Source organism: Heterocephalus glaber, unplaced genomic scaffold, assembly GCF_053883595.1.
Source record: "Heterocephalus glaber isolate CG9 unplaced genomic scaffold, H.glaber_assembly_v1.0 deba00001509, whole genome shotgun sequence".
In the NCBI taxonomy this organism is placed as follows: Eukaryota; Metazoa; Chordata; class Mammalia; order Rodentia; family Bathyergidae; genus Heterocephalus; species Heterocephalus glaber.
This window is the reverse complement of record NW_028258325.1, coordinates 57,998,293-58,017,913: the sequence shown is the minus strand read 5'-3', so window position 1 is coordinate 58,017,913 and position 19,621 is coordinate 57,998,293. Positions and strand designations below refer to the sequence as shown.

Below are 19,621 nucleotides of genomic sequence, written 5' to 3'. Positions count from 1 at the left end.
ATTTGCTTGGGGCTTAATATTGGGTTTTTTTAACTTAAATTTTAACCATAAGGGACTTTTCAGTTTGGGTCATTATTGTATCCTTAATACCCATAAAAATCCTACTGTACATAATAAGAACTCAATGAATAGTTGATAAAAGAGTACATTAAAAAAACAGTTGAAAGAGACATAGGAAAGTAAAATATCTTGCCCAAGGTCATGTAGCCAGCAATTAACAGAACCAGGCCTAAAACTCAAACAGCTCAACTACAGTGAAAACACACTTTTAACCTCTCCATGTATATCTATGTGCTTCCTTAATCTTCTTTGTCCCAAAACAGACTTAAATAAGCTTTTATAAAATTCAGCAAGGAAACATAAATTCCAAGTAGGAAAATAAAAGAAAAGGAGGCCAATAGACCATCCATTGTAGGTCAAGCTAATAATATTCAAGAGAGAGCTTTAAAATTTTGTCTTCACCATGACAAATAATTCCATATTTAACATTTGTGTGCATAAATGTTACTAAATTAAACTCACAAAAATAATCCATGAATGGTCAACTAGAAATACAACCATTCCATATGAATAAAGGTTAGGCATTCTAAAAATAACAATGCACTTTAAAATTTAACATAAAATCTTAACTAAATTGAAAAGAGCATTATATATTCTATTATATTCTGGCTGTGTGCTCTATGTACTAATTTCCTTTTTATCTGTGGAAAAGAAATAATTATAATGACCATTTTGCTAAATTAAAGTAATGAACAACTTCAAATATGTATATTTTTTATTCTAGGGTGATTCTGGTGGACCTCTGGTTTATGATAACCGTGACATCTGGTATATTGTCGGTATAGTAAGTTGGGGACAATCATGTGCCCTTCCCAAAAGGCCTGGGGTCTACACAAGAGTGACTAAGTATCGAGATTGGATTGCTTCAAAGACCGGTATCTAACATGGGTGGTTTGTGATTTACATCCATGGCCTGTGGAGCTGAAACTCCTCATATTGTATATTATTTAAATTCCTATGTTTGGAATCAGTGCTTTTGTTAGATGTCAAAAACTCTTCAGGACTGGACCAGTGTAATATGAGGCAGCCTTTGTGTACATATGACCAAACTGTCCCTCTGACATGAAGAAGACACAGCAAATGACAGATACCACTGATTTCTCACTCAAAAGGGAAACTGTGATACTTGTTAATAAATGAATGCCTGGAGATGCCTTCCCTCTATTGAAGATGAGGAGCATCATTTTCTACAGGGTATGAGGAGCTGCCAGGCTATCACATTCTTACCTCACGTAATACCTGGAGCAACTGGGGTTCTTCTGGTGAAAATCAAATGGCAGTCTTTCCTGAAAATTCAGGGCTTCCATATTCTGGAACTGATGACTGCACATTTAATGGACAGAATGGAGGACCGTATAATCTTCAATGTAACTTGAACTCACACCTGGGTTTATATCCAATAGTACAGGACACTATCATTAACCACAGGCGTTGTCATTTATTTAAATATTTCTGAACTTGCCATTAACACTGTGTTATGTACTCAACGCTAACTTCAGGAAGCTTGTGTTGCAAGAAGCGTTTCTGAGTTATTCTGTAATAGTATCTTGTCACCCATACATCAATTCTAGTCAGCCCTGAAAAAAGAGAAAGAAGAATCCTGGGAGCATATGTCCATGAGTAAAAGAAGGATAAAAAGCAGGGAACGATTACTAACACAGTTTGTTGCAAATGATTATTAATAGGAAAAACACTCTAAATTTTTGATGGAATGAGCTATCCAGTCATTTATTTAGAAATGTCTATATCAGAATATGACAAGTGGTGCTTTTGTTAAGTTTTCAGCTCTCTGAGAAGTCAGATGTCTATCACAGTGTCAAGTTGGGAGAGCTGTTTTGTGTAAAACACTCAGAACAGAGCTGGGCTTGTGTTGAGTGCTAAATAGCTGATCATCTGTTGTCATGCTCTTGACTACAGAGAGCCTCTGAACTCACTTTTAACCCTCAAATATGAGACCTCAATTTGTTGCTCTGACTTTTCAGAGAAAAAAATCTTGCCTATTCATTTCTTTAATGATTGAAACTTTTGTTTCATTACATATACATATTTTATATGTAATATATGTACAAAAAATAAATATAACTAAAAATATCCAAGTTGTAATTTACATCTCAACAATATATCATAAACACAGAAGGGTCAACCATGCACACTTAATCTTTTAAAAAGTAAATTTCACCAAATTCTAAGTTAATGACTTGTAATAACTAGAAATGATCAGGAAAAGGAGAGTTAAAAGCTTAAATTCTTACACTTATTTCATTTACTTAATTTAAATTCTTATGCCTGAAGATAGCAAAAAAACAGATAAAGCTTTCCGAAGAATATTTAGTACATTAAAGATGAGTTTGATTGATGTTGGACTTATGTTAAAACTAATATAATCTCTTTTGGTAGATACAGGAAAGCAAATCTGTCTACAAAAAAAAGTCACTTTTCCCTATGTAAGTTCTATAATAATGAATATATGCTTTTATGTAATTTTATTTATATAAGACTGTGATAATTTTTCTGTATAAGTATCTGTGAAACTATTTATACTGATTAACTATTTCTTCTCACTTCAATTCAGTGACATCTTAATGCAAATAAGAACATGTAGTGGTTAAAGTGGATTGCCAATTTGATTGGTTTTGGGATCAACCTAGCAGTGATAGCAAACATTTTAGAGATGAGTGCCCAAACTGCAATACATAACCCACTTATTTATCACAAAGTGTCAACTCTGTAATTAAATCTGAATACTGAGGCTTTAGTTTAGAAAATCCAACTCATACATAAACATATTTGTCTTAAAAGAAAAATGAATAACACACATGCCATAAGCTTGCCACCACTGGCCTAGCGGATTAGTAGAGCACACTTCTGGATGTGTCTGGATGGGTCATAGAGGTGTGTTATTAGCGTCTATAAATAGTCACTTGTACTTTCCTCTGTGCTGTTGTTTTTCTGTGGTGCTTCCCTGCCAATATAAGCTAAGCAGCTTTCCTCTACTATTCCCTTCCACACTGGTGTTTTTGTCTTGGAGTCTGCTGACCATGGACTGAATCCCCTGAAACCCTGAGCCAAACTAAACCTCTCCTTTAAGGTGTGGGTGTTCGGTATTGTGTCTCACAAATAGAAAACTAACATAGGAAATTTGTATCAGAAAAATAGGGCCATGGCTGTGATTATGCCTGACCATATGGTTTAGAAGGCTTTAGAACTGGCCTAAGGGAGGTGTTGGGAAAAGTTTAGAGATGCTAGATGAGAAGCCCTAGACTGCTGTAACCGGAGGCAGATGGGTAATTCTGGTCAGAGCTCAGATGACCACAATGCTGACAGAAAGGCAGAAAGGCCAGGCTCAGGTTTCAGTTGGGAACAAGGAGTTCATTGGCAATTTGACTAGACCCCATGTGTTTTACACTCTGGCAAGAAAAAAACTGACTTCATTTTGCCCACATCCTGTGACTTTGTGGAAGACTGAGATAAAGCGTGGTGCACTAATTGATGTGGGACAGGAAATTTCAAGACAGCCCAATATTCAGGCTGTGGCATTAGTACTGTTAGCTGCTTTTAGCCAAATTTATATTGAGAACTGAGAACAAAAAGTAAAGAAGAAAAATTTGAAAAACTTAAATTTTGGCCTAGAAAAATCATGTGTAAAGTTGATGCCAAGAAGGTATGATTGTTCAAAAGATTAGCAACATTAAAAAAAAAGAAAAGACTGTACAAGAATAAAAACAAAGATGCCTTGAGGTAATCAGAAATTAGCAAGACCCAACCTATCACAGGCACAAGAGTGAAAAAGTATAAACCTTTCATTTAAGAAGAGAGTTCCTGGGACACTTGCTTGAGGAAAGCTGCCTACAGAATTGATTCTTAGGACTCATTTCATTGTGTTCAGTCATTCAGGCTGCCACAGCATAGTCTGAGGGAGCCTGGTTATGGCTTTTGCTAACAGAAGACCTTGATGTCATCTGTGTGATGCTGGTTTTACTGGAAAGCAGAATATAAGAGCGGTGTAGTCATGGAGATGGCTTCCACCTAGATTTCAAAAGAGAATCTGGAAGACCAAAGAAGGAGCCCCCTGAGAGGACAGTTTTTGAAGTTGTAGGAGTAAAACCACAGGTGCAGTGGAAACACAAATTTGGAGCTGGCAGAAGCATGGAACATCTGCTGAGGAAAATCACAGCAGTGAACAAAGCCGGCCTAAGAGAGAAGTAATCAAAACTATAAGAGTTGGGTCACCCAATCTCTCTGGAACAAACATCTCACCATTTTCTCTGGAGGCTGGATATGAATCTATAGGACTTTATGTTTGCCCTGCTGGGTTTTGGTACTGCTTGGATCTGATTTTTTCTCTCTCTCCTTTCTTTCCTTTTTTAATGGGAGTGTTTACCTAGTACCATTGTATGTTGTGGTATGTAAACCTGTTTTTCTTTTCTGTTTTTCTTTTCTTTTTTTACAGGGATTCACAACTAAGAGTTTGCCTGTGTCTCATAGGAGACTTTAGCTTGGACTTTTAACAGTGCTGGGTGGGACTGCTCAGACTTTGGGGAAGGGACTATTGTATTTCAGTTATATGTTGGGTAGTTGTATCACGTTAGGCAGAATTATGACCTGGTGTTTATTTAGAGATGAAGTGTAGTTTAAACAGGTGTGTTTGAGTGTCAAGTTGACAAAGGGTGGAATGTGATGGTTAAAGTGGATTGTCAACTTAATTTGTTTTGGTGTCTGCCTAGAGAATTATAAAGCACACTTTGTGGTATTTCTGGGTGGATAATAGAGATCTGACCTCAAGGTCTATATCTACTCCCTTACCTTTTTCTCTCTGGTGTTGTTCCCTTGCCCTACTTCTTTCCTGCCATATACTAATAATCTTTGCTTCACTATGCCCTTCTACCATGATCTTTCATTTTAGAACCAGCTGACCATGGACTGAATTCTCTAAAACTGTAAGCCAAATTAATCCTCTTCTCTTTTAAGGTGTGGGTACCAGTATTGTGTCCCAGCAACAGGAAAACTGACCAATACAGAAGAAAAAATATGGTCACAAGAAAATCTAAGCAATGGAAAAGTGGATTTTTAAAACAGGATTTCTATCCTATTTTAAGTTTGTTGTTTGACCTATTATTGAATGATGTTATAGGAATTATATAATGTTTTACATCATATTTTCCATCTGTCAAATGGGACAATAAGCTATCTACCTCATGTCATTTTTGTGAGGCTTTCCTGATGATAATGAAGTTGAAAAGTCAAAGAATGTTTAAGACTTACTAAAAAATGCAAGGTTTACTGTAAAATGATATCAATACAAATAATGCTGAAAATACATTAATGTTATAAAGAAGTTTGTTTTATGTTTTTACTGCTTTGTGGATTTTTCAAATATACTTGTAGTTTAAAACTAACTGATGAACAAATAGTAGGTGTTACCTCTTATGTGGTGACACTGTAATAATATTCTTCATTATTTTCGTAGGGAAAAAACCAAACAATTTGCCAGACTTTTTAAAGAGACAGATCATCTCTATTGGGCTAATTGTCAATAATTCGAAACAAAACTCCCACATAATCTTAGTGGAATTTTGGGTGCTGAGAGAACTAAAGAGTTAATTTATAACACCAGAACAAATTGGACCAAAAGTCTGTGCTGGTAGTTGACTATCACTCAGTGATATCTTCATCATTCAGCAACAATAAGAAATCAAAATGTATTTCCGGAATCTACTTTGCAATTATGTACACTTTTTTGTTAGTATATTTATTTGTCAGAGAAAGGATGTGTGAGAAGCATTCTTTCATGTAATCATGGAAATGAAAAATAAGCTTACTACATAAGACTGAAATTACTAGATTCATAGCTTTTAGGACAAGGAATAATTTAAGAGATTATCTACATCAACCTCCTTTTTTGAGTAAAAGGATATCAAGGCCAAGAGTATTTCTTCAGGGTTATATAGTGGGGTATAACAGTGAAGGAATAGAATCCAGAAGTTCTTGTATCTAGTCTGGTCTTTCTTCTGATATATCAATATGAGTTACAGAGGTCCAGAGCCAGGAACACCACAGTTCTAGAAGTTCCTGAAATTAAATGACAATTGACAAGAAAGTGCTCCTTCTAAGAAAAATTTGAGGTCAGCTAAGCTCATATGATATTCACCAAGTTCTGTTGGTCCAGACCAGTTTATGATTAAGACAAGAACCTACTTAAAAGGCTACATAAAGCCTTAATACAGCTCAAATCGGAAATCTACACAATGTTTTAAAATGAGCAGCAAAAGCTTTTGAACCTTATTAAATTGTCAATTTTTTTGTTTCTGATCTTTTTAGTAAGTAATCCATTAAAAAATCTGTTTTACAAACAAAACTATAGAAGTCCAAAACCTTCAGACAGCTAAAAAAAGTTTTAATTAAAATGTGTTTGTAAATCCTTACAATGAACATTATTTTAGTTTATTTTTTCTTCCTTTAAATCTTAACCATAACTAATAAGAAATTAGAAAAAGAGCTATATTACATAATTTTAAAAAGAGAATCATACCTTTCCTCCCAACTGTCTTCAAGCTGTCAAATGTAATATTATCTACCTCATAATGTTGTGACACTTTTTAAAACTAAATTATGAAAGAGAATATTTAAAACTTGCTCCAAAAGTCTGGGAATGTAGCTCAGTAGAAATATACCCACCTAGCATGGGCAAAGCCCTAAATTTGATCCCCAACACACACAAAAAGTGCAAAGCATATTAACTACATCAACACTGGACAGGCATGCTGCATGTATGTTGAGACTGTAAGGAAGAGTTTATATACTGTTAGCATTTTCACCTGTTGTGCAGTTTTGTGTATATCACAAATACTTCTGTTTTCTGAAAATGCATTTAGCATTTTCTCATGAGAAGCATACAATGAATCTTATGTGGCTAATATTAATTTATTAAAAAAGAAAAATAATAGCCAATTCAAATTAATTAACTTATTAGCTTTAAGAATAAACATAATCTGGATGTGAGGGTGATCTGGCTGTGACATCTGTCACCCCATTGATTACCAGGATTGATTCGGCTGACCTGGCAGGCTAGGCAGGTGTTCTCTTCCTCCTTCACCACTCCATGTGTGTCTCCCAGGAAACTATGTGCTCTATTGAAGAGGATGACCACCCACGATAGAGGAGGACCTTGCCTCAGTCAACAGTTCATGAGTAGCAGTGCTCCCCTGCTAGAACCTCCAAACAAGCTCTCAATAATAAACATAATCCAGCTTTATTTTATTAAAGTATGTTTTACCATAGTATGACCAAGGAATCTATAATCATTCTACTTGGATCTTTTCCAATGCTGACAGTGGAAATACCAAAAGCAGTCCAGAGGTGGTGTACAGAAAAATACTATTTTGCCTGTGATCTAAATTATTGGAGGTTCACAGAGCTATGCAATAGAGAATATGCTAACAATGTGTCTATAAAATTCTATTTTTAATACAATTTTGTTCCATTGTTGGAATCCATGTTCCCAACTTTTCCTTTAAAATGTAATATAGAAGATAAGGAAATCATCCTTTCTAATCATTCTTTTCCTCTCACTTCCAAACTCAAATAGTTACCATTAAAAATGTTTAAATTCCCCTTTCTAAATATATCCAGGAAGAAACTTTTCATAAGCCCGTAGAACTGCCATATTAATGGTTTTAATAATAATCCTTAATCTATATTCAAAACAAGTACTCTTTGTTCAACTTCAAGCCTATATCTTCCTCTTCTGATCTAGGTGGAGATTCCTCAATTCTTGGAATAAATTTTCCAGTCCACTAATATTTCTCCTATAAAATATACTCTTAGGAAAAGAGAATTAGAAGGTTGTATGTTCAAGTAGAGCTGCACTATGAAGAAAAGAAGTACAGTATTTATAAATGGAGAAGAGAATAAACAGAATCTGAGACTAAAAGGAAGCCATTAGAGAAATGATTATTAAGCTACACTACTTGATAAAAAGTTTCATAAAATAGTTGAAGTTAAAAATAAATTTCTTTTTTAAAAACTGAAGGAAAAAATGATTTAATACCTCTTTTTAAAATAATTAAAGGAACATTACAGAGTTGTACTAATTTAAGACAGTATTTTTATTTTCTAATCCTTGCATTTATACCCATATATTTTGGAAGTTACATAATAACATGTATATTATTATGTGCTTTTTCTACTGAGGTTATAGTTTATGTGTGTGTGTGTGTACATAATGACCATATTTTTGGCATAACCATCAGTTTTAATGGCCACTATTGAGTTGCCATATCACATAGTTATATCATAGAGACATCGCCCAGAACATCAGCTTAGTCAGTTAGCTATTTAATTTTAGACAAGGGTCAAGAACTTTAAACTATGACATCTTCCCCTTTCATGCTCCATAAATCCTCAGTGTGGTACTAGATGAAGGCCTTTCTTTCTTCTACTGTGCTTTTTCTATTATGTGTTTGGTTTCTGTCCTCCCCTATACACATTGCTTTTTGCTTCTTCCACACTGGTTGAGTATCTCTGTACCACGATCAAGGATGGCATCTGTCCATCTATCTCAAATCCTTGGATACCATGGTCATAGAAGAACGAGCCAGAGATGAGCTCCGTGGCTTGACACCTTTTTCTGTGAAAAGAACACTGACACACCAGTCGAGGTGGGTTTTAATCACTATTACTGCAGTATTTTGTACACATGTCTGCACATTGTTTACAAGATTTAAGGCCCACCTCAGGCTGACATGAACCTCAAGGGGGAGCCTATCCTATGTAATTCTGCTCACAAGTGGGAGAATCCCTGCACTGCCCAGATTTCCACAGTGCTGCCAATCCTGGCCGGCTCACGTCTGTAACCAAGTCCTCTAACTTTTAACTTTAACATTAGCACTTAAAGCTGGAGCAAGCACTCAGCATGTTAGGAGGCAGCTGACTTATTGTGCGGGGCAGAGATAGCTCTTTGGAGTGGTGCCCAGCAGGCTAGCCCCACCGACTCCTCTGTGAAGAGCTACCACGAGAGGATGACTTCACAGCCCTCCTCCAAGTGTGTGTTTGGGTTCAGGAGAGTGAGAAGAGGCTTTCAACCACTCCTCTCAAAACCACATCATTTCAGTATCCCAAATACACTCAATTGCCTTTGTAATGAATGTACTTGTCTTGGATAGATTGCTTTTAAACCATTTTAAACTATTTTTATAGCTAAAGTTCTTCACTACTATAAAGGCATCTTCTTTATTATAAAATCTATTTAATTGCTATTCACAAAGGGAAACCAGAGCATTAAGAGGAAACTATTTATAATGTTGGGATTACAGATTCTGTAACTTTGCCAGCCTTCTGTGAAACCTGCTCTCTGAAGAAGTGGTGGTATTTCATCTGCTTTGCTCTTAATTTTCTTATTCTACTGCTGAGCAAATGTTAAGTACAACTTTTTACTGAAGGGCAATCTGCTGGATTCAACAGAAGCAGCAGCTGTCCCTTCTTGCCCCAGCCTTGACCAAAACATTAGAGTCATCTGTCTTGTATGCAAAGCCATCCCTCTACTTAAGGTGACACTACATTCACACCTGGCATCCACACAGCCACAGCTGGCTGCAGTACTTGATAGCACACATACCTCTTGCAGCAGCTAACACACACTTGTATTCGTTGTCACACTTGTTATGGAGAAGCCATAGCATCAAACCTAAAGGGCAACTGTTTTATAGTTTAATGAAAGTTTCATTGACAAATAAACTGAATTAATTGGAGCCCCTAAATTTATCATCATTTTTCTAACTATGTTCACTTATATTTCTCAATTATGCTTAAGGTAAAAAATAAATACATATATACACACATAAATGCAGAAACAAAATCCCACAGAAAAGTACTTGTAGAGTTTACCCACTAAAGTTCCAGGTGGTATCAAGACAGAGCATTGCCATCTTGGCCCAGCTCAGGCCCTGCCATCCAGAGCAATCGTGCTCCTGTTACCTGCATGTGGCTCTTCTTGCAGAGTCCATGCCCTTTAGATTGCTACTTCCCATTTAGGTGGGACATGAAACAGGAGTCCCTTGTGTTCGCTGAGTAGGAAGAGGTAGCATCTTATCCAAGGAGCATTTCCTCCCTCCCGGCTATTCCAGGAGCAAACCTTGGGGCCCTGGGTAGTCCAGGCTTTTCCACCTGAAGCTGTCCTGCCCCTCTTCCCTGTGAATTCTCCATCCCTTGCACTGTCTCTCCCCTTCCCCATTGCCCAGCAGTCTGAGTATGGCTGGGGGCCCATTATGAAGTTGACTAGCTTAGGGAAGACTCCCTCTCACTAGGCTTTCTTCCTACATATGGAATTTCCTTCAGCTTTAAGGAGAAGAGTGGAATAAATATTCCAAGGTATTTAATGCACTTTTACTTGTATAAAACTTTCTGTGATAGAGGCAGTATATATACCCCTTTATATGAGCATTAGGTCTTGATCTCCCAATGTTGTATGGATTGTATAATCTAAAACCTTCTGTAAAAAGCTCATTTGTGGTGCAATACACCCTTTGATTAAAATTCTTTAATCCAGATACACAAATAAATAAATAAAACCACTTCATTTTATCTCTCTCAAGTGATTATTTTTCTTTCTGGTTTTAATACTAAGTCAGAATTCTTCCTCCACCCAAATAAGAACTTCCAAATATTAATGTAGTCTTCTAACATTTTTTGCTGTACACAAGTACAGATTTATTTGCAGTTCATACATCTACCTGTACCACATCTTGCCCTTCATAGATACTGCCAACCTCTGGCTCACTGCCCACATTTGTTGAGGTTCTGGACACCTAACTCAGAATAGACCTCTCCATCAAATGCCTTCTTCATGGTGGTTAATGCCAGCATCCAAATGGATGATCTATACTTATTCTCCATCCCTAGGAATTGTAAATCCAAAACCCAAATGACCTTAACTTCTACTCCACTCTAGAGATTTGTTTTTCTTTTTTGTTATATCTCTCAGAATCTCCATGTCATCCACCTCGGAAAGACCACACTTCCTTTCATACAAACCTGGTGAACCACACTGTAAATAGTACAGACTGTTTTTCCATCATTATCATGGCCATTAGCTTGCAACCCACCAATCCAACAAACTCCCAGTCCTTGATTAATTCCAAAAGTCAGAAGAAAGATCTTCTTTCATGCTTGGAAGTAGTGAGCAGAGTTTAGAAAAATTCAATCAATTTATTAATACCATCAGAAATGGGATATCTCATTTCTAGGACTCCTTACTCTTAAAGACACCAGACATTTATTTCACTTCTCTTTTGAAAACATGTTCTTCACTTTTCCTCAATGGTTGTTCGAACAAAACATTTCCCTCACCACCAGGAGTCACTATGTTGCACATAACTACACTGAAAAAATAAAGAACAGATAAGATTATCCAAAATTTCCACAGCCTCACTTTCACAATTTATTTGTATGTTTGTATGTTGCTTGCCTCCTTCCCTCTGTCCTATCAAAGTGTTTTATCACAAAGACCACAATAATCTGTTTTACTATTTCCCTCTGTTCTGCCCTAGAATTTTTGGTTAATCACTTTCTCTCTGGCCTCCCCCCCTCCATTTCTCTCTCTATGTTTCTCTCTCTCTCCTCTCTCTCTCTCTCCATATACAGACTTTACACACACACACCCATCACACCCATACACATACACACACACACACTTTCTCATCTGGTTTCTTCTAATTAGGCTATCAATATTTTCAATTTTCTTCTATCATAAGAAAAAAGGAATGGTGAGAGGGAGGAAGGGAGGAAGGAGTACCTTTAGAGCTTGAGCCCTTAACCACCACACTATGAATCTTTGAATTATCTTAGATGCTTCCCTCTTCCTTTCCTGTCAGTAATTTCTATCTTCATCACCTGCAAACCTCTCCTTTCCATTCCTGTGGCTACTGCTTTGTTTGGATGCCCAGAATCACCTGCCTGGTTTGCTTGAAGAATCTCAAACTGACCTTCCTTCTTCCTTCTTGGCCCCCTCATTCTCTGCACCAGTTTCAAATATGTCAGTGTCCCTAGTGTGGCTTGAAGGTGTCCCCTAAAAATCAGTGACAGCAAGTAGGATCCAATATGGGTTATTGGACCATGAGGCTGAAGCCCTCAGGAGTAAGTCAATATCACCACAGGTTAGGTCAGCTATTACAAGAGCACTTTTTCCTGACATCGAGTCCAGTTCTTTCTCCACCTTTGGCGTGACACTTACCCTTCTCATCTTCCACCGTCGGATGCATGGCAAGGAGGCCTCATGGCTATGCAGAAGATACCAGCACTTACCTTCCTAGCTTCCAGAATCATAAGCCAAGTGACCTGTTTTTATAAATAAAATCACCCAGCTGTGATTTGTTAGCAACACAAACTGGATTAAAACATCGCTACCTCTTAAAGCAGGTATACTTAATCTAGAACCCAACAAGTTAAGTGGAAAAATCCCTTTGTCTTCATTTCTAGTAACCTGTAACAGAAATTTGGTATTTCTTTAAATTATAAAATAGGTGCACACACAGAAACAGTAACAAGTTGCACCAGTGCATGTTACCAAAAGAAATGGTAAATTTTTAAAATTTCTTTTAATAGTTGTTGCATATATAGCAAAATATGATCATATTCATCACATTTTAATTTATAAATTATTTTTATTGCCATGAACTATTATTAAATTTTTGGCAGAGATGCATATTTATTATTATATCATAAATTTCAAAATATTTTTACTACTATGTTTTCATATGTATTTTTTAACTGCATATAAAAACATCATTATGAGAGGAGGTACATAATCTTCACCAGACTGCTAAAGATGATCATAGACATGGTACAAAAAATAAAAGATTAAGAGCTGTTGACATCTCCGGTAAAGACAAAATCCATTTTCTTGATATATGAGAATTTCATCATTCCCCTCTTCTCATTCTGTATTTTAAATTCCTATATCTTGCCTTTTCTCTGTCCAATTCCAGCTCCATTTCTCCCTATAGTCTTTAAAGAAGTATTTGTAGTGCTGTAAACATACTGTGATGCTTTTTTCTTCCGCAACAGCTTGGCACGAGAGCACAGGTGTAGTGAAAACCACCACTAAGTCAAAGCCAACATGGGAAAGGAAAAGACTCCTATCAATATCGTTGTCATCGGACTCGTGGATTCAGGCAAGTCCACCACTACCAGCCATCTGATCCACAAATGTGGTGGCATCGACAAAAGAACCATTGAAAAATTTGAGAAGGAGGCTGCTGAGATGGGGACGGGTTCTTTCAAGTACGCCTGGGTCTTGGATAAACTGAAAGCCGAGTGCGAGCGTGGTATCACCATTGACATCTCCCTGTGGAAATTTGAGACCAGCAAGTATTACGTGACTATCACTGATGCTCCAGGACACAGAGACTTTATCAAAAACATAATTACAGGCACATCTCAGGCTGACTGTGCTGTCCTGATTGTTGCTGCTGGTGTTGGTGAATTCGAAGCTGGTATCTCCAAAAACGGGCAGACCCGTGAGCATGCCCTTCTGGCTTACACGCTGGGTGTGAAACAACTCATTGTTGGTGTTAACAAAATGGATTCCACTGAGCCACCCTACAGCCAGAAGAGATATGAGGAAATTGTTAAGGAAGTCAGCACCTACGTTAAGAAAATTGGCTACAACCCTGACACAGTAGTTTTTGTGCCAATTTCTGGTTGGAATGGTGACAACATGCTGGAGCCAAGTGCTAACATGCCTTCGTTCAAGGGATGGAAGGTCACTTGTAAAGATGGCAATGCCAGTGGAACCACAATGCTTGAAGCTTTGGATTGCATCCTGCCACCCACTCGCCCAACTGACAAGCCTTTGCAGCTGCTCCTCCAGGATGTCTACAAAATTGGTGGTATTGGTACAGTCCCTGTGGGCAGAGTGGAGGCTGGTGTTCTCAAACCTGGCATAGTGGTCACCTTCGCACCAGTCAATGTCACAACTGAAGTAAAGTCTGTTGAAATGCACCATGAGGCTTTGAGTGAAGCTCTTCCTGGTGGCAATGTGGGCTTCAACGTCAAGAAGGTGTCTGTCAAAGATGTTCATCGTGGCAATGTTGCTGGTGACAGCAAAAATGACCCACCAATGGAAGCAGCTGGTTTCACTTCTCAGATGATTATCCTGAACCATCCAGGCCAGATCAGTGCTGGCTCTGCTCCTGTACTGGATTGCCATACAGCTCACATCGCTTGCAAGTTTGCTGAGCTGAAAGAAAAGATTGATCGCCGGTCTGGTAAGAAGCTGGAAAATGGCCCCAAATTCTTGAAATCTGGTGATGCTGCCATCGTTGACATGGTTCCAGGCAAGCCCATGTGTGTCGAGAGCTTCTCTGACTATCCTCCTCAGGGTCATTTCGCTGTTTGCGATATGAGACAGACAGTTGCTGTGGGTGTCATCAAAGCAGTGGACAAGAAGGCTGCTGGAGCTGGCAAGGTCACCAAGTCTGCCCAGAAAGCTCAGAAGGCTAAATGAATATCACCCCTAACACCTGCCACCCCAGTCTTAATCAGTGGTAGAAGACCGGTCTCAGAACTGTTTCTCCCAATTGGCCATTTAAGTTTAATAGTAAAAGACTGGTTAATGATAACAACGCATCATAAAACCTTCAGGAGGAAAGGAGAATGTGTTTTGTGGACCATTTGTTTTCTTTTTGTGTGTGACAGTTTTAAGTTATTAGTTTTTTAAATCACCTTTTAATGGAAACAACTTGACCAAAAATCTGTCACAGAATTTTGAGACCCATTAAAACAAAGTTTAATGAGAAAAAAAAAACATACTGTGATATCCCACGCTTCACCCAGTCTCTGCAATAGATAACTCTTCTTTATCACTTTAAACGTGTGCTTGCCAAAACTGTTTGGCCAATTTAACATATTGTTAAAATATTTATATCAAATTTTCACTAAAGCTAGCTAATATTATTAAATGTATAGTTTAAAGCACAGAAACTAATGTTTTGTTTTGGTGTTGTGGCAGACAGAATTCTGAAATGGTCCTCTAAGATCTGCCATAGGATTACTCCTATGGATATGATGAGATATGTACAAGCAAAAGAGACTTGTAGTTGTGATTAAAGTTATGATTTCAACATTTACTTTTCCCTGTTCTAGAAGCTGGGAAGTCTGATACTAAGACATTGGTAGATTCAGTGTCTGGTGGAGATATCACATTCTTATTTCCAACTCTGGTGATGGGAGAGGAAAGGAAGTTCTCTAGGGTTGCTCTTCAGAAGTAGATATTTTCCTAGTAGAAAAAGTCAGAGAGATTCCAAGTCTGAGGAAATATACACTTAGCTTTCTTGAAGGTGGAGGGACCATGTGTCAAGGAATGTAGAAGCCAAGGGCAGCACTGGCTGACAGCAAGCAAGCATCAGGCCTCTTAGTCCTACAAGGAAGCATTCTGTCAATAGGGTAAAAGTGCTTGGAAGTAATTCTTCATCATTCCCTCCAGATAAAATCCCAGCCAGACACTTTTTCTGTCTTTAAGACCTTTAACAGAAAACAAAGTTGAGTTTGCCTGAATGTGTGACTAAGAGATTAAAAATAGATAATAAATGACTGTTGTTTTAAGGAGATCAACTTGTGATAATTTATTACACAGTAACAGAAAATTGATAATAATATAAACTTTTTTTCTTAAGGTACTAGGGATTGAACTAAGGCCTTCACACTGAGCTACATTCCAGCCCTTTTTTAACTTTTTGTTTTGACATGGGGTCACACTAAGTCCCTAAATTACCCAAACCAGGCTCAAACATTGAACCTCCTTCCTCAGCTTCCCAGAGTGATAGCATTACCTGCTTTAGAATATTTTATTTGTCATTTTGAACATTTTCCCCTCTCTCTCTCTCCCTCTCCCTCTTTCTCTCTCTTCTCCATATTTATATATATATTATTTATAATTATTATTCATAAGTCATACATTTCTGTTTTGCTAAAATTTTTTCTCATAATGAGGGACAGATGGAAAAATAGGAATATTGACCATCAAACTGAAGTAAAGAAAGATGCAGTAAGCATTAAAATGTGGACAGGGACACTGTTTTAGACCTCAATGATGCCATCTTTACTATTTCCTTCATCCTTGATTCCCAACAAATTTTTGCCTTTACCTAGACAGACCCTGTATCTCCTTTCACCCAATAACTCAAATAGACAGCTCTTCCTTAGGATTTCAGGACAGCCCCTGCTTCTTTGGCCAACCATTATAAAAGGAACTCTAATCCTTCAAACTCACCCCAGTTGCTACTTCAATATGTTCTTTTGCTTTGCTGCCCCTTGAAAAATGACTCTTATGTCTCACACTACCTCTATTCTTAATTTTTTTGGGGAAAAACTATTGCATCTGGTGGGGAGGTCTCTCTGGGGGGTTGGAGCCCTCCATAATGACCCTCCGCCTCTCTTTGGGTCCTTCACCTCACTCCAGTGAAGAATGAAGAAGTGGGGCTCGTAGTGGAAAATGGAGTCAAGACTGATATGCAAAGCAAAAGTTTATTTAAAGTGAAGCAAATGCAGAGGAAGCAGAAGACCTAGCAGAAGTGAAGACCAGTAGAGTGAGCTGCAAGATAGGGGGCATCCTGCTCAGAATGCCCTATGAGTTTGAGGTACTTTGAATTTATAGGGGTAAGCTGTTTTTTAAAAATAACTGTTTTACTGATTGGTGCAACCTAGGCCTGTGAGACCTAACTAACTCCATTTTAAAGTTTGACTCCATCTTAAATATAAGACAGTAAAGTGGCCTTGACATAAATTCCACTTCACTGAAGTCAACTATTCCCCTAGTCTCCTTTGTGCCCATAAACTAATGATAAAATGTCCTTGCTGTGGGACAACAGATTAAAAAAAGAGACACAGCTCCTAACTCAATCCTCTGTCTGCCCAGAAAACAGATGCTCCCGGGCCCACTATCTATAGAACATTCTGTCAATGTGCTGATTGTTCCTTTTTCCCATAAACTCTACATGTAGCCACCCCTCAACCCCCCATGCTTGCTAAATATCAACCAATCATGTAACTGCTAAATGGAACATCCCCAAACCTTGCGGTAGCCACAATAAAAACCCTGCTGATTTGGAATTTGGGGCTCTCAATCCTGATCCGTTGTGTCGGTGATGGTTGAGTGCCCCTGCTCTAGCTTGAATAAACGACCCTAGTGTGTTTACATTGGAAATGGCTCCTTGGTGGTCTTTGGGGACTTTGCGATCTGGGCACAACAGGCCAATCAGGGTCTTAGCCTTTGTTTCTGGGAAAAAACAAGGTCAGTTGGGAATTTCTTAAGCATGCAGTAAATGTGAGTAATATGTTCACAACTAGTACATCTAAAACATATAGTAGGGTACATTTCTCAAGCACATGGTACACAGATAAGCTTGTGATATTTTTATAATCATTAGCCAAAGATAAGCATGTGATGATTTTACAATGTCATCCATCTGGGTCTTCCCCTGAGGTTGTTTTGTTTTGTTTTGTTTTGTGTGTGTGTGTGCCTGCCTCTGTGTGTGTGTGTGTTTGTGCCTGCCTCTGTGTGTGTGTGTGTGTGTGTGTGTGTGTGTGTCTGGCCTATGTCCTTCTAATCAGCCCCAACAAAATTGGCTCCAACAAAATGTCTCAGTGTTGTGGCAAAGTGGAACAGCTCAGTGTTACAGCCCAGTGGTTACAGCTTAAGTGCTTACAACTCCAGCAATTTGAAGACTCTAGAATATAAAAGTTACTCCAAGAGATGGAGAAAATCTTTATTAGGTGGCTGGCTTAGAGGAATTTGCTCATTCTGAATTCTGAGCGTCAAGTTGCAGTGAGAGTCAGTTTATATACAGTTGGGGAAAAGAACTTGAGAGGAACCTTTTAGGGCAGAGACATAGCTAGAAGCATAACCTCTTGGGGTGGAGTTAACAGGACAAACACTTTTGATACAACAAGCTGATACATGTGCAGTACAAACAGTTACAAAACACTTTGATACACTGGGCAGGAAGACCTGCAGCACAAATAGTTATATTTGTAAAACAGAATATTTTATGGAAAACAAAAATAAAAGCATGGGGCGGGGGCGGGGGGCGGGCAAAGGCTTGCTCTATTGTGCATTATTGCCCCATCATCAGAACACAAAGCCCAGCTGGTACAACATGAGATCATTTGCCTCAGCCTTCACCTACCACTTGCTGCATAACCCCTCCTGAAAATAAGCTATTAACAATCCTTTCCTCACCACCAAATGAAATCTCCTTCATTTTATGAAAGCGTTCTTACCTACTTTAGGCTTTGGATCCCAAATTTCTCACTCACTGTAAAACCCCTCTGAGGTTTCCCACAGAGTTCCCTGACAAAGAGTGCCAGAAACAGACTTAATTCCCATTTCCTTTTGGGCTCTCAAGTGGGAACTCACTAAGACTCTCACTTTAGCCCTACTCAGTCCTAATAAACCTTTCTTTCTATTTCTAACCAGCAAAAAGGGACCAGTAATAAGGTTACTTGTATGGCTAGATGGACACTCCCTCCAGCCTGTTACCTATTTATCCAAACACCTCAACCTTGCAATAAAATGTTGGGCTCTCTGTTTACAGGTCTTAGTGGCAGCTGCACTTATTATCCCCTAGGCCAAAAAGATTACTCTCCACTGGCCCCTAAAGGTGCACTCTTCACACAGCCTCTCCAATCTTCTCAGCCATCATGCTTCAACACTTCCCTCTCCATCCCAAGTTCAAGTCCTACACTCTCAGTTCTTACAATCCTCAGTTACTTTCTGGAGCTCATCTGTCCTAAACCCTGCCAACCTCCTTCCAATACCTGACTCCCCAGGCTCTTCCCTTCAACCTGATTGCACTGAGTTCCTTGATTTTACTCTCACCTGCTTCCATCACAGAACCTCAGAACATATTTCAGGGTTCCCCAACTTGATTATTGATGAAAGTGTCAAAGACCATCCTGCCCTGGCAGGGTATGCTATCATTGAAAGCTATCATGATACCAAACCTTTCTACCCTCCCTGAGAAGTATGGCAGCCCTCCCCACAGGGACAACTTCACAGCAGGCAGAACTCATCACACTCACTAGAGCTCTCAATCTCACAACAGATAAAACCATCAACAGTTACACTGACTCCAAATATGCATATAATATCCTACACTTAAACTCCCAAATCTGTCATGAAAGGGGATTCCCAACTGAAAAAAATACCCCTATACAAGATGGTTCCCTAATTCAAGAGTTTCTAGGGGTTGCTCTTCTACCCCACAGCTGCTGTCATTCATTGCAAGGGCTACCAAAGACCTAATATATGGGATAAACATCTCAGACATATCATTTGCAGAAATAATGAGGTCGATAGAGTACGAAAACAGGCAGCTACCAACCCTCTCTCCATCCCTCACTTCCTCTTCCCTCTTATACCTTATTACTCACCCCAAGAAATAACTCTACTCAAAGAACAGAGGAGATGACAAGAGGAACAGTTGTGGCTTCTCCATGAATAACTGGTCCTTCCTGAAAGCTTGCAAAACAAATTCCTTTCATTTTTCCATGACTAGTTCCATGCCAG

At 38.4% G+C, this 19,621-nt stretch overlaps 1 protein-coding gene and 1 pseudogene across 8 annotated transcripts in view; both read left to right on the top strand.

The window, feature by feature from the left end:
- The window catches only part of LOC101711537 (transmembrane protease serine 11F), a 92,772-nt gene extending 82,164 nt beyond the window's left edge, over positions 1-10,608 (top strand). For 3 of the 8 annotated variants that reach the window (XM_087187723.1, XM_087187726.1, XM_087187727.1), the window contains one exon: positions 785-10,607. In XM_087187723.1, coding sequence (XP_087043849.1) covers positions 785-943 — 159 coding nt within the window. In that variant the 3' untranslated portion in view covers positions 944-10,607. Of the gene's footprint in view, positions 1-784 lie in introns of all 8 variants that reach the window. The other 5 variants (XM_087187728.1, XM_021262276.2, XM_021262277.2 and 2 more) reach the window with 2 other exon arrangements.
- A 2,563-nt stretch (positions 10,609-13,171) lies between these two features.
- Positions 13,172-14,854, top strand: LOC101702891 (elongation factor 1-alpha 1 pseudogene; annotated as a pseudogene).
- Positions 14,855-19,621: the final 4,767 nt, after the last annotated feature.